General features: G+C 43.9%; 1 protein-coding gene across 1 annotated transcript in view; it reads left to right on the top strand.

Moving 5' to 3' along the window:
* Positions 1 to 3692: 3692 nt before the first annotated feature.
* HDGFL3 (HDGF like 3) overlaps positions 3693 to 14553 on the top strand; it is a 42005-nt gene continuing 31144 nt past the window's right edge. The window contains exon 1 of the mRNA XM_042475358.1: positions 3693 to 4474. Coding sequence (XP_042331292.1) covers positions 4391 to 4474 — 84 coding nt within the window. The 5' untranslated portion in view covers positions 3693 to 4390. The remainder of the gene's footprint in view (positions 4475 to 14553) is intronic.

Here is a 14553-nt window from a genome sequence, read left to right as displayed (position 1 = left end):
GTCATAGGAGTTGGCGATAGGTGACCCATGTTTCTATGCCATTCTGTTAAATGTATGCCTGTGTTTTGCCTTTTGTGTGGTAGGGTCCTCTTGTATCCTTCAGTGTACCTTTGCTATTGCCCTGACATGGGTGCTTGGGAAAACTAACTTCTAAGATACTCATGCACTGTCCCAGCGGAAAGTTCTATGAAGCTGTTAAATTGTGATGATAAAACATTCAGGCGCTGTAACATAATGGTGTTACAACAGCACAACAGAAGGAAGGATTTTTAATTAAATTAGACATGCTAGAAAAGTTGTCTTTGCCACCAAGCACCAGAAGTAGTCTGTGAATTCCCTGCACAGATCTCCTTGGGAATCTTAGAGGAATAAACTCGCCATACCCACATCCTACGCACTAATGGAGTTTTCATAGAAGGAAATGCAATGGGTGATCTGTAGCGCAAAAATTACTGTTTGGTAGCAATACTGCTGTATTGTTGTTTAATGATTAATTAAATAAGACACCCCGAGGCCTTGCCATTCAACAACAGAACAGTACACAGATTAACATGGACATTTCTTCCTCTCAACCAACAGTATATATACCCCACTCTCTTCTATGCCAGCATTCTCTGAAGATGCTCGACACAGCTGATGGCAAAATGTCAGGAATGAACTCTTCTAGAGCATGGCCTTATAGCTAGAAAAGCCCACAAAGGACAATTGATGCTGGCTGTGAAAGCCTTCAACTTCACAATTTTTCCTTTAGTCCTCAAATTTTTGGTATTGCAGAGCATGAAACATTGATAATTCAGATCTCTAAATCTATTTGCTGTGCTCACATTCCCTTGCTCACTTTGTCCCCCCCCCTTTTTTTTTTGGATGCCTAAATAGTATTTATAATGCTCAACCTACATTTGAAGTTACTGAAATGATATGAGTTTGGAGACGGAAGAAAAATATTGGCTAGGGGCTGGGCAGAATTCCTATAGCGGATAACTTGCATCTGGCCCTGAATGCCTGTGCCTTCAAGTCGTCTGTCAATTTATGGTGACCCCCATGAATTCCATAGCGTGTTTTTAGACAAGGAATACTCAGAGGTGGTTTGTGTATCTTTACCTGTATTAGCAGGGAACACCATTGTGGCTCTCAACCAGGCCAGGTAAATGTCAAAGTCTTAAAACTATTACTATGGGAAAGGCTTAACCAGCTCTTCTTCTGTTCTGAAACTGATCCTTGATAATGGCCCAGTCTATAGTTCCTGGTTTCTTGAGGCTGGTGCCTAATAGTTTCTCTCAGACCTGAAGATAGTAAATTTTTATTTTGTTTGTAAGATTCGTGGAGGGAGATGTTTCCGAACAGGGTGCTTTTCCATTATGAGTAAAGCTGATTTCCCTTTTCAAAAATGAGTGAAAAGACACGATTCCCATAAGAATGTACTTCTTTTGGAAAAAAGAAAATCCCCATGGAAGGTTTTCCATGAGCCCATGGAAAACCATTCACCTCTAAAGGCACTATGTTTTGTTTTGTAGTGTGTTTTACAGAATAAAAATATGCAAGCGTTCTCTCGCTTTCCCCAGATGGATGTTGCTGGGACAAATTTAGTTCTCCCCAAATATTTGGACAGTCTACTTTAAACTTTAAGAGGCAAAAGGAGTATGAAAGAAGTGCTGTCTGCAACAAAATAAGTCATCCCTCCACATTTGCGGATTTGACCTTTGTGGATTCGATTATTGACAGGTTTGACTGATAGGTTTCCTCTAGGAATCCCTAGGTCCTCCTGCGTGACTCTGCCAGCCCAGAAATTGGCCATAGAGTCATATTGGAGCACCTAGAAGGAACATTTTGCTAGACAATTTGAGGTCCTCCATATGTTGGCCATAGAGTTGCAATGGAGGACTTAGAAATTCCTAGAGTGGTGTTCTCTCAAGTAAAAAAAGAGGAGGTTTTTTTATTAGCAGATTTTTCACTTTCAGAGGATTCCCCAGCAAATGCGGAGGACCCACTGTATGATGCTTGCAAGCACTAACATTGTCAACATTTCACAGAGGACAACTGGGACTTGTGTGGCCAAGCAACATCAGCGTGGTCGAGACGACTGAAGTTAACAACGAAGACCACACAAGCCAGGAGAAGCTGCGGAAGTTGCTTTTGCCCGATCCTCTTGGGAAGGGCAAGATTCTGTCCCTCCAATCCTTTCCTGTCTGTTGAGTTGAGGGCAAACCACTTTTCCACCTAGAACTCAGTTTGTAGCCACTGAAGGAAGCTGAAGACAAAGAGAAGAAGTGAGAAGAGGAGAGAGAAACCGGGACATTTTAAAAGCAGCTGAAAAAGTGGGAGGACAGAGGAGTAATCTGGACTGTATTGACCAACAGGGACAATTGGAGGGTCTGGACCTGAGTCTGTTTAACTTCTTATCCCCCCCCCCCCTTTTCCCCAAATGGCCAGCCAGAGTGGCTCTTCCTTGGGATTTCTGCATCCACATTGTGGAAATAATCTGCTTTAACTGCCCTGGCTCAATCTTCTGGGAATGGTAGTTTTGTGAGAGACCTTTAACCTTCTCTGTCAGAGGGCTCTGCTGCCACGACACCAGGGCAGTGAAAGCGTTGCCAATACGGATTATGTCTGCAGTGTGGATGCAGCCCTTCAGGGAAAACCCTGCTCAGGGGCTTTGCCTGCTTTTCCCTCAGGAAAGAGGATGGAGTTCCCTCTCTCCAGGACAAAGAAAGCAGAAAGAAAGAAGCTTTTTTGGGGGGGGGTTTGAGGATGGAGGGCCATGTTTCCTGTTTCCCTCCTGCATTCCCAGCCCCCCAAGGCTCCCCAAAGGAGGGCCCCCCCGCAAGGCCTGCCCAAGCCAGGCTTTTCCCCCATTTTGGAACCACACATGGCCAATTTTCTGCCAAGATGCCTTTCCCGCCCCTTCCTCCTTCCCTTTCCCTCAGGCTCTCCGGGGTCCAGGGCTTTCCCTTGGGATCCTCAAGAACAAAGCCGGCCTTCCCCTTCCCCTCCTTTTGCCTGCAAAGGCTTAAAATGGCAGGACCCCCACCCTGCCTCCGCCTCCCATCCTGGCCTTCTCAAAGGCCAAAGGAGAGAGGAGAAAGCGCCTTTGCGCCCAGCCTTTTTCTCTCAGGCGCCTAGTGGAGGGAGGAAGGAGGGAAGGAAGGAAGGAAGAAGCAGCCCTTCCTCCTCTCCTTCCTTCTTCTCTTCTCCTCCTCCTTTCTCCTTCTTCTTTCCTCCTTTCTCCTCTTCCTCTTCTCCTTCTCCTCTTTCTGCTTCTTTTCCTCCTTTCTCCTTCTCTTCTTCCTTTGCTCCTTCGTTTTCCTCTTCTCCTCCTCTTTCTGCTTCTTTCTCCTTTCTCCTCTCTTCTCCTTTCTCCTTCCTGCTCCTTTGTTCCTCCTTTCTCCTCTTTCTCCTTCTCCTCTTTTCTCCTTTCTCCTTCTCCTTTCCTCCTTCTTTCTCCTGTTTTCCTCCTTCTCTCCTGTTTCTCCTTCTCCTCCTCTTTTCCTCCTTTCTCCTTCTTCTTTCTCCTTCCTCTTTTCCCAGCTCCTTCTGTTTTCATAGAAACCGGCTCCTTGTTTCCTCAGAACAAATAAACAAAAAGGCAGCGAAGAGAAGCGTGGTTCCTTTTAAAACACACACACACAACAACACACATATATACACATGCCACACCGAGAGAGAGAGACACAGCTAGATATTTATTAGTGCCGTAGTTCTTGGGAGAGGAGCTGGTCTGCCCGAGGAAGAGCCGTGGCCAGAAGCCGGGAGCCTTTCTCTCTCTTCCCTCCATGTTTCTCCTCCTTCCTCAGGAACAACGGCGGCGGCGGCGGAGGAGGAAGAGGGAAATGGCCAAAGACTAGCAGCCAAAGCCCGGCGAGAGGCGGCTACATTTGTTTCCCTCCTGGCAACCTCAGGAAGGAAGGAGAGAAGGAGGGAGGGAAGGAAGGAAGGAGGGAGGGAAAGGGGAAAAGGAGGGAAAGAGGGAGGAGGTCTCTGCCTGCCCCCCACCAGCCCCTTTCGCCTTGCCTTGCCTGGCTCCGACTTTGTTGGGCTGCTGCGAGGGGCGAGTGTGACTCCAGGCGGGCCTCCCCTCCCCTCCCCTCCCTCTTTTGCAGGCGCACCCTCCCCCTGACACCCTCCCAGCCAGCTCCCCTCTTCTTCTCCAGGGCCTTCTTCTTCCTTTCCCTTTCCCCCCTCCACCTTTTCCTCTTCTCCCTTCTTTGGGGGAGGCGAGCATCTTCTTCGTGCCCTCCCTTCCCTTCCCTTCTTCTTTTTGAGGGGGTCCAAGGGAGGCCTGGCCGCCGCGGGGCTGGGGGTTGCTTCGGACTCGGAGCGGGCGGCGGGGCGGGGAGCAGGAGGAGGAGGAGGGCCAGGAGGAGAAGGAGGCGAAGGCGGCGAAGAGGAGCCCATGGCGCGCCCCAGGCCCCGAGAGTACAAAGCCGGAGACCTGGTCTTCGCCAAAATGAAGGGCTACCCGCACTGGCCCGCCCGGGTGAGTAGAGAGAGCAGGCGGGCAAAGCAGCAGCCAAGGCAGGGGCCAAGGAGGGACAGGGCCCGCATTCCCACGCCGAAGGGGCTTTTCTCCTTGAGGGGGGTCGCAGAGGGACCATTGGGGGGCTCTTTGGACCCTTCCCCAGCCCTCCCCCCCTTCCTCCTCTCCATTTGTTTTCAGGAGGAGAAAGATGGTGGGCGAAAGCCAGTCTTCTTATGGCGGGGGGCGGGGCAGGAAAGGGGGGCTCGTCTTGAGAATGGATCGGGACCCCTCTTCTTCCTGCTCCCCCCCTATTTCCCCCCTCCCCCCCTCCCTCCCCAGAGAAAGGCACCCCGCCCCCTTCTTCCAAGGCAGAAAGGGAGGAAGGAAGGAAGGAAGGCATGGAGGGGGCTGGGAAGGGGAAGCTGGACCCCCCTTTCGCCCGAAGGACGAGGCCCAAGGGGCAAAAGGGGGCCCAAGGGAGGGAGCTAAGCTGGGGGAGGCCATCTCTTCCAGAGCTGCAGCCCCCTCGGAGCCAGGCCCCTGCGCTTGGCAGCAAGGAGAGCCAGGGCCTTCACGGCTCTCCAGCAGCGCTTGACCAGTCCACTCAGCCCTCGCCAAGCGGTTTACAAGGTGGAAGGCACATAGAAACACAGAGAGAGAGAGAGATAGCAATGGCATTTACGTTTCTGTACTGATTCCTAGCGAGGTTGACAAGGTGTAAGGCAGGTGCCCCCAACATGCTGGGTATTCTTAGATGATACAGATAGATACATGGATGGATGGATGGATAGCAGTGGCACTGACTTTTCTGTACTGCTTCATACTGAATGCAGCCCTCTCTAAGCGGTTTACAACGTATAAGGCAAATGGATAGATTGCAATGGCATTTGCATTTCTATATTGCTTCATGGCGAGGTTTACAATGTGTAAGGCAGTTGCCCCCAACATGCTGGATATTCATAGATAGATGGTAGACAGACAGACAGACAGACAGACAGACAGATCTATTGTGGGCCTTGGGTCCCAACTTGGGAGAAAGGCAAGATAAAAATAAAATGATAGATAGATAGATAGATAGATAGATAGATAGCAGTGGTATTTACATTTCTATACAGCTTCATACTGAATTCAGCACTAAGCGGTTTACAATGTGTAAGGCAATTGCCCCCAGCATGCTGGGTGCTCATAGATATATGATAGATAGACATGTACATAGATAGATAACAGTGGCATTTACATTTCTGTACTGCTTCATACTGAACTCAGCACTCTCCAAGTGGTTTACCATGTATAAGGTAATTAACCCCAACATGCTGGGTATTCATAGATAGATGATAGATACATACATACATACATACAGTACATAGAATGGCATTTACATTTCTGTAGTGCTTCAGACTGAACTCAGTACTCTCTAAGTGGTTTACCATGTATAAGGCAATTGACCCCAGCATGCTGGGTACTTATAGATACATGATTGATAGATAGATAGATAGATAGATAGATAGATAGATAGATAGATGATTGATAGACATTTCTATACCATTTCATAGTGAACTGGGCACTCCCTAAGCGGTTTACAGTGTGTGAGCCGATTGCCCCCAACATACTAGGTATTAATAGATAGATAGATAGATAGATAGATAGATAGATAGATAGATAGATAGCAATGCCTTTTACATTTCTATACTGCTTCATACTGTACTCAGCACTCTCTAAGTGGTTTACAATGTGTGAGCCAATTGCCCCCAGCCCAGATCCCAACATGCTGGGTACTCATAGATAGATGATAGATTGATACATGGATACACAGATAGATAGCAATGTCACTTACATTTCTGTCCAGCTTCATAGTGAACTCAGCACTCTCTAAGCAGTTTACAATCTGTAAGCTAGTTGCCCCTAACAAGTTGGGGACTCATTTGACCAACCTAGGAAAGGATGGAAGGCTGAAAGGATGGTTGGAGCCCCTAAGTAAGTGGGGCCTAGAGAGGGCCACGCAGCAACTCACACAGGGCTGATCTTGGAAGCTAAGCAAGGTCACCCCTGGTTGGTACTTGGGTGGGAAACCCCCAGGGGAGACCAAGTGATGTAGGCTTGATCTGCTGGCAGAGCCACCTGGGAGCCTTCCTTACTGAAGAAAACCCTGTGAAAAATGCATGGGGTCACCATAGGTGAATGGGCACATACTCTCTTACACACACAGCATGGAAATCAGGCACACATTACCTGGTTCTGGCTGTGCTTCAGTTAGAGGCAAGGATGCTGGTTGCCCACCTTCCCTTTTGTGATGCCCTTTCCCTTGGTGGTTTGAAAGAGTCTGTGATAGGAAATGATTTGATATTAGAGCTAGGCTTTGTGCCATTCATGAAGACCACTGCTACACACACATACACACTGTGTGTGTATGTCTGTACATGCACCTCCTGCATCACATGAACCCTTGTTTGTGATGCATTGGAAGCTGGTTTTATGATTTCCTGCCTTGAGCTTAATGTCGGTTTCTTTCCTTCATGTAAATGAGGGAAGGTAGAGGCTGTGGGGTTGCCAACTTTTCAGCTAGTCCTGATAGCTGTACCTTTTAATATCTAGCAATCCAGGATGTGAAAAGTGATGCTGCAGATCATGCTGCAGTTAGAGATGTAAAAGAAGCCTAGGCAGATGTGTGTGTGTGTATGTGTGTGTGTGTTTGGCCAATTGATTGAAATGTGTTCAGATGTGCTTGTCTGATCACTGAGTGCAAGGGGAAATCACTGAATAGCTGCATATTTGGAATGCAGTGTACACAACAGGGGCTCACAATATACAGTGCTAATAATGAAACCACATCTCCACTCAGTATCCACATAAAATTTCACAGCAATGGAGAGTCCATTTTTATTTCCTCAGACCTACCTTTCTCCCAAAGCTGATATTTTTTTATTTCAGGGGAGTTGCGCCTGTAAAAAGATGAGTCAAAATTGATGATATGTTATTATTTGGAGGGTGGGGAGGAACTGGAGCATCATCCACCCAATTGCAAAGCCTTTTGCTGAAACAGCAGGGTACATACTTGCTGTGCGTTGCAAATAGGGAGAGAAAAAAGACATATCCCATATTCCATAATTTCATCACACTGCCCAGTCCTTCATCCCCAGATGTTAAGCAATAGAAGAAGCCCATGTAGCATAAATACAATCCAGATGTAGAAAGATTTCTATTGAGGGGTGGGATCATAGCTCAGTGACTGAGCATGTTCTTTGCATTTGGATGAACCTGGGTTCAATTCCAGTTCAAAGGAACACATAGCAAGTGATTGGAAAGATACAGTATTTCTTTGCCTAAAACAGGAACAGGAGTGTGGGCAAGCTGTGACTCCCAGATGTTGTACTCCAGCTCCCATAATCTCTCAACATTAGCTAAGTAGGCTAAGGCTGAGGAGAATTGCAATCCAAAAACATCTGGACTGTATCCAAGCTTTCTGTCCCACAAGTTGATAAGTGAGTCACATAGACACATCATCTACCTGATATAAGACTGTGTCCTGTGTGCTGTCTGGGTTTTGTTGCATCACACATACACACTGAGTCCATCCACACTGCAGAAATAATCCAGTTTGACACTGCTTTAACTGCCATGGCTCAGTGCTGTGGAATTCTGGGAATGGTAGGTGGTTGCAGCACCAGAGCTTGGTGCCACAACCAACTACCATTCCCAGACATCCATAGCGTTGAGCCATGGCCATTAAAGGGGTATCAAACTGGATTATTGCTGCAGTGTGGATACAGCCACTGATTAGATGCCTTGCATATGTAGACGCAAGGGCTACCTGGATTCATTGCCCTCCCTTTTTCACCTAAAATATCTCAAACCATTTCATCCGTAGAATAGGGGAAATAGAAATGTGGCCATTTATGTAGATTTTCTCCAGACAGAAACTCTACACATCCTTTTTGCTATATATTTTGGAAGGCTTCTCAATTCATAGGGAGATGTGTTGCCTTCAATAAGTTAAACACGGATAGAATACGATCCACTCTTAAAATCCAAAGTATGGAACCAATATCTACCCATCAAAGCTCCTGTGAAAAATATTATTTAGTAGTTTGCTATCTGAAGCATTGACCATGCTTGATGCCACTGAAAAGAGGTGAGCCTCTACAGGTATTATATATCCAATCATCTTTGACCTTTAGTTATGCTAGCTAGAACTGATGCCAGCTTGACTCTGAAAGTATATGAAAAGCTAAAATTTATCCACTACTCTAATACAGAGAATAAGGGAAAATCCCACTTTGATTTAAGGTCAGGAGGACTGACTTCTTGCGGATCATATTGTAGTTTAAAGTCGACATACACAGGCCAAATCCATCATGCAGTATTACCTGTAACTTCTAATTTAGTCATTTTTTAAACAAGGTTATTTGTTCACAGGAGGTCAGAAAATCTGATTTAGACATTTAAACAACATTTGAGTTCAGTCCTGCTAATAATCTAGAGTGCATATAATCAGCCCAAACTGGTTTCTTTTAGTCTCATTGAATTCAAGGAAAGAAATAATGATCCTATGCCTAGGTTATACCTTACTCCCCCCTCGCCCCAAGACCTCTCCAAAACTGATATAAGTGTACCTGACTTATTGTTGCTGACATAAAAATTTAAAAGTAATGCTTCCCAAATGGTGGGGTGAAACTACCTAAATTCCAATGACGCTGGCAGAAAGATAAAATAATTTTGCCCCCAATTTAGGGTATCACCAAGGGAGCTCCGAGCAAAGAAAACAATTGCCTGTGTGCATCTTCTTCATTAAATAGATTATAAAGTATAGAAACTATAAATGTCTCCAGGGTATTGAACCCGGGACTCTCCAAAACTTGCAAAATCCTAGTTCCCAGTACTCATAGCTAGCATGATCAGTGGTTAAAGACTCAGGTTGCAACCCAACAACATGTAGAGGGGCACAGTTTCCACAAACCTGATCTTTGAAGCTCTATCTCAGTTCTGATAGTTTCTATTTTTCTCATTTTGGCAACTTCTTATGTCAATCTCCAGTTTGGAGATCTTCAGGTAGTTCTCCCTAGGTCCTTCTTTGATTTCCAGAAATATCAGCAAGTGAGTCAAATGTATTCTTTATGAACAGCATTCATTACAAAACCAGGCCCTATTTAGAGCACAAGGCAGATAAGTGCTGCATTAAAAATACCCATCAGATGAATATAACCATTCACTAGGATGAAAATGACCAAAGGGTTGTTATCTAGAACAGGAAATAATTCCGATATCCCTTTGTACTAAGGGAAATGGGAATGAAAACTTGCCTAACAGCCTTCCAGATCTTTAAGAAACTGCTGAAACTAGTCACTGTTAGACCTCAGTTATTGTTAGTGTGATAAATAATGTGTAATGTGCAAAAACACAAACAAACCAACAAACCAAACTGGAATGTAAGTTGAAGGTGTCTCATATCTGCAGCATTTATTATCATAGTATTCAGAGAGATATCTGAGAGCCAGTTGTGTTCATAAGAGCTAGTGTACTCTAGTGGTTAGAGTATTGGATCTGAAAGAGACAGGTTCTAATCTCCACTGAGCCTTGAAACACACTGCCTGGTTTTGGGTCTATCACTCTCTCTCAAGTTGGGGACAGATGCTTTGAACTCAGTGGAGAAAAGGCAGAGTACACATGGAATTGACTGATAAAACTGTAGTAGTGAAAAATCACCTTGTTATAGTGAATTGGACAGAGGCAGTGCAGCCTAATGTATATTGGAGAAAAATTGGGATATAAAACATACAAAGGACAGGAGTCATGCTAGTTTTACTTATGTAGCTGTGGTTGAAGGGCACAACCTGACAATCTTGCTCTCAGGACCCAGAAATGTTTGCAGGGGAACCTGTTTGGAACCCCTACCAGTACAGAGAAGGATTGGATTTAAGGCTAAATTTAGATTTTGGCTGAAGGTAGAAAAGCCCTGGCGTGGAACACAGTTTTATTTCAGAAATGTAGAACATTTATTTTCTTTCATATAGGATTGCATGTGTGTGTAGGATGGGATTGTGGTATGTATGCAATCCCTTGTTGCAAGTTTTCATTGGGCTCAGAAACATGCCTTGTTTGTTGATGTTAAATGAGTTGAGGGATGTATCAATGTATTTTTAAACAAAAGCCGTTTTTTTAATCTTACTGTTCCTCCAAGTAACAATCCAACAGTGATACCTTTATTGGCCAACTGAAATGCACAATATAATTGTTGCAAGCTTTAGAAGGTATCACTGGCCAATAAAGGTATCACTGATGGATTTTTGTTTGTATTTGTTAAATGGCCAACACAGTTACCCCTCAATGTTTCCTCCAAGTAAGTTACAGTAAGCCTGCCTTAGCCTAAAGTAGTGCATTCCAAACTTTCTGATGTGGGAAACCAGCACTTCTTTTTCCCCACTGTGCCAGGACCATATATGTGCCCATTGGTTACAATTGTATCTTTCTTTGCCAAAAATTCACAGGGGAATAGCAGCTGGTGGTTCATGGGTTGGTGCTGGTCCATCAACCACCACTTTTGGCAACACTGGCATAAAGAACATTAAATAACTTGGAGTTATTCATAGGAAAAAGGACCATGTCTGGAATGTTATCCCCTCAACAGTCCTCTGAGCCTAGGCCCAAGACTTCATGGCTTAGCAGAAGCTTTTTATTTCAGCCTTTGAATGATACATGGTTTGTGGACTATATATACTCATAAGCAAGCTGGAAATGGACTTAGATGTTGATGTGACTCCATTGTTCGGTTTGAATTATTTTTCTACAATGCAGCTGCCCTTGTTTGACATATACATTTATCTTGTATAGTAATACGTTGTATTATATTGCACTGCATTGTACCGTGTGATATTTTGCTAGATTGTATTGCCTGTAGGCTTCAGCTGGTCTATGCCCTTTGTGTTAGCTGCCCTTGTTTCTTATATTGTTTTACATTGTTTTGTATTATTCTGTATTGTATTCTGTGGTTTGATATCAATTGTATTGTATTGCATTGCCTATATGTTTTTGTTGTTTTATCTCCTTCATGGGTCTCACAACAATATTTATTATCATATTCTTTGGGTGGTTTTTTCCCCTGTTTTGAGTCTCCCCCTCCCCCTTTCTGGTTCCCAATTGGTGCTTTATTGGTTTTGAGACCCTCCCTTGTTTCCAGTTGAGTAAGGATTTGAACATTGGTCTCTTCAGGCCCACTTCAACATTTTTACCTGCACTTCATCTGCCTATATGTACATGCCAGTCAACTTATGGTGACCCTTTGAATTTCATAGGGTTTATTTAGGCAAGGAATACCCAGACGTGGTTTTGCCAGTTCCTTCCTCTGAAATGTAGCCAACAGCACCTGGTATGCATTGGTGGTCTTATATTCAAGTACTAACCAGGGCTGACCCTGTCTAGAGTCTTCAGGCCTACTTTCACAACACCTTTAACTTCATTTTGCAAATAACCTCGGGAAAGTCACTAGCCCACACAATTGTTATTGGCCCACTTTCTCACACATATGCTGTTGTTTGTTGCTTTGGCACATTTACCGCTTCGGGGTGGGGTGGGGGAGGAAAGCCCAAATGCTTGCATAGTTTACAAAACTCTTGCTGCCTGGCTGACAAAATGCAATACTTGGTAGAGCTACTGTGAGAGCTAGCATGATGTACAGGTTTGAGTGTTGGACTATGACTTTGGAGACCAGGGTTCAATTCCCTGCTTGGCCATGAAACTCACTGGGTAACCTTGGGAATGTCACATGCTCTCAACCTCAAGGGCAAGCAATGGCAAACCTACTCTGAATAAATCTTGCCAAGAAAACCCCATGGCAGGTTCAGTTTATGGTCACTGTAAATCCAAAATTACTTGAAGGCACACAACAACAAAACTGTCAGTGGGCTCTCTGCAAATCTGCAAAAGCCTGAACAATTGTTACTTCCTTCATGGCTTTTGGAAAGAAAGCCATGTCTGGAATTTAGCAATATGTCTTCATCTAGGTCACTAGGAATGCTTCCAGTCTAGGGTCTAATCTGCACTGCAGTAATAATCCAGTTTGACACCACTTTAACTATCACTGCTCAGTGCTGTGGAATTCTTGGATTGTCATTTCGTATGGTATTTAGCCTTCTGTATCAGAGAGCTGTGGTGCCACAACAAAGTACAAATCCAATAAATTCCAAAGAGAAGCCATGGCAGTTAAAGTGGTGTCAAACTGCATTAGTTCTGCGGTGCAGATTAGACCTTAATCTGTGTTGTGAATACTGGCAATGAATATGAGAACGTAGCTAATCTTTAATTCAAATTACAGTCTTGTCAGTGTATAATTTACTTTTGAGGAACAGGCTTGTGGAGAAGAAGATAATGCAAAAAGGAGGAGTAGAGAGGGAGAGAGGGAGAGTTAAATCAGTTTAAGTGTAATTTCTGGGAAAACATGGCCTTAAGCGGTATAGTACAATCCAGAAAAGGGTATTTTTGCTGCTATTTAAGACTCCAGCAGGAATAAGGAACTTGCTACACCTTAGACCATGGTCCTGAAAGACGCAACTTAAATTTACCCAATGAAAGAAGATGAGCCACAAACTGTCAACTTTCATAATGATAAGCTTATTAGATTTTTTTAAAAAATGCTAACAAACTGACTGTTTCATGTTGCTACTACCTAAATTTTATCTGGTGTTACCTTGATCCTTACCTCAGAGTACATGAGTCTTCCTGTCTTCCTCATCCCTCCTTTTTTTTTCACCCGAGGAACCATACAGCAGTACCTGAAAATGTTTCCCATTTCCACATCCTTTTTAAATTTCAGGAATCTTAACAATAAGCATCTCCTCTTCTCTCACCTTTTTCCCTGCCTCAGATATCTAGCAACACTGCCTCAGAATGCCCTTTCCTTTCTTTTTTTTTTAGATGAATTGTACCCGTTGCTCCTGGTTTTGTACATAGTACTCTAAAAGGGGTCCATGGGTAGTATCCTCTTCTCCCATGTTTTGCTTTCATCTGCTTATGACTCTTACCAGTAGTCCCCTCCTGTTTCTCAGTTCTTTTTTAACCTCAGGAATCTTAGCAGTAGTTAGTGCCTCAGTGAGCCCTCTCCAATTTGCTAGTCCTATAAAAAAGATTTCCTGATTACTTTTGTTGTTCTTTCTTTCTTTCTTGGTTTTAGGATGTCCTTTATCTGGAATTTCAACTTCAAACTTATGACTGCAGCTTCGATGACAATAAAAATACTGTCAATTTTTTAGATGTCTATCACAATTTCTGGGTGGCTGACCGCTGTTGTTGTTTTCTCCTTTCTACCAAGCTGCCTATTTTGAATTTAGACTTACAAATTGAGCAACACTGACAAATTTTGAGGTGTGTACCGGATGCTATAGGCTATATTTCAGAGGGAGGAACTGGCAAAACCACCTCTGAGTATACCCCCTGAGGACAGGATCAGAATTCAAAATGACCATAACAAATTACAAAGCTGGGCCAAAACTAATAAAATGAATTTCAACAGGGAGAAATATAGCATAGTACACTTGGGCATAATAAAATCCCATTGAAATCAACATCTCTTAAGACCATACAGCTCTTTTCTATAGCTGGGTCTATAGCTGCAAGCTTAGACCAGTAGTTTTCAACCTCTGGCTCTTTGGGTGTCAGGAAATCTGGGAGCTGGCCTTCAAAACATCTGGAGAACCAAAGCTGGAGAATCACTGGCCTATCTGTAAATGTGGACAAAGTATCCCCACAGCTAGAGATGGAGGAAGGCTTTTATTTTTGTTTGCAGGTGATCATGCAACTGAGTAGGCAAGTTGCTTTTCCATTTAGAAGCAGCTTACTTATTAATCCAAGTGTCATCAGTTACACTGAAAGCTTTCCAGACTACTTTGTTTGCATCATGTGTTTCAAGGGAAAATAGGTGGGAATACGTGAGATTGTTGCCCATATATTCTTAACCCTATTGGATCCAGGAATTGAAAAGGTTTCCCATTTATTGAATTTTAAATATGATTTTTTTTTCCTTTACTGTTATGATCACAGGTATTTTTCACAAATGATTCTTCTTTATCTTTCAATTCAAAAGTATTTTTCCAGGCAAAGTGTTATGGCTT

This window comes from Sceloporus undulatus, chromosome 6 (genome assembly GCF_019175285.1).
Source record: "Sceloporus undulatus isolate JIND9_A2432 ecotype Alabama chromosome 6, SceUnd_v1.1, whole genome shotgun sequence".
NCBI classification, from domain to species: domain Eukaryota; kingdom Metazoa; phylum Chordata; class Lepidosauria; order Squamata; family Phrynosomatidae; genus Sceloporus; species Sceloporus undulatus.
This window is presented reverse-complemented; position numbering and strand designations above follow the sequence as displayed.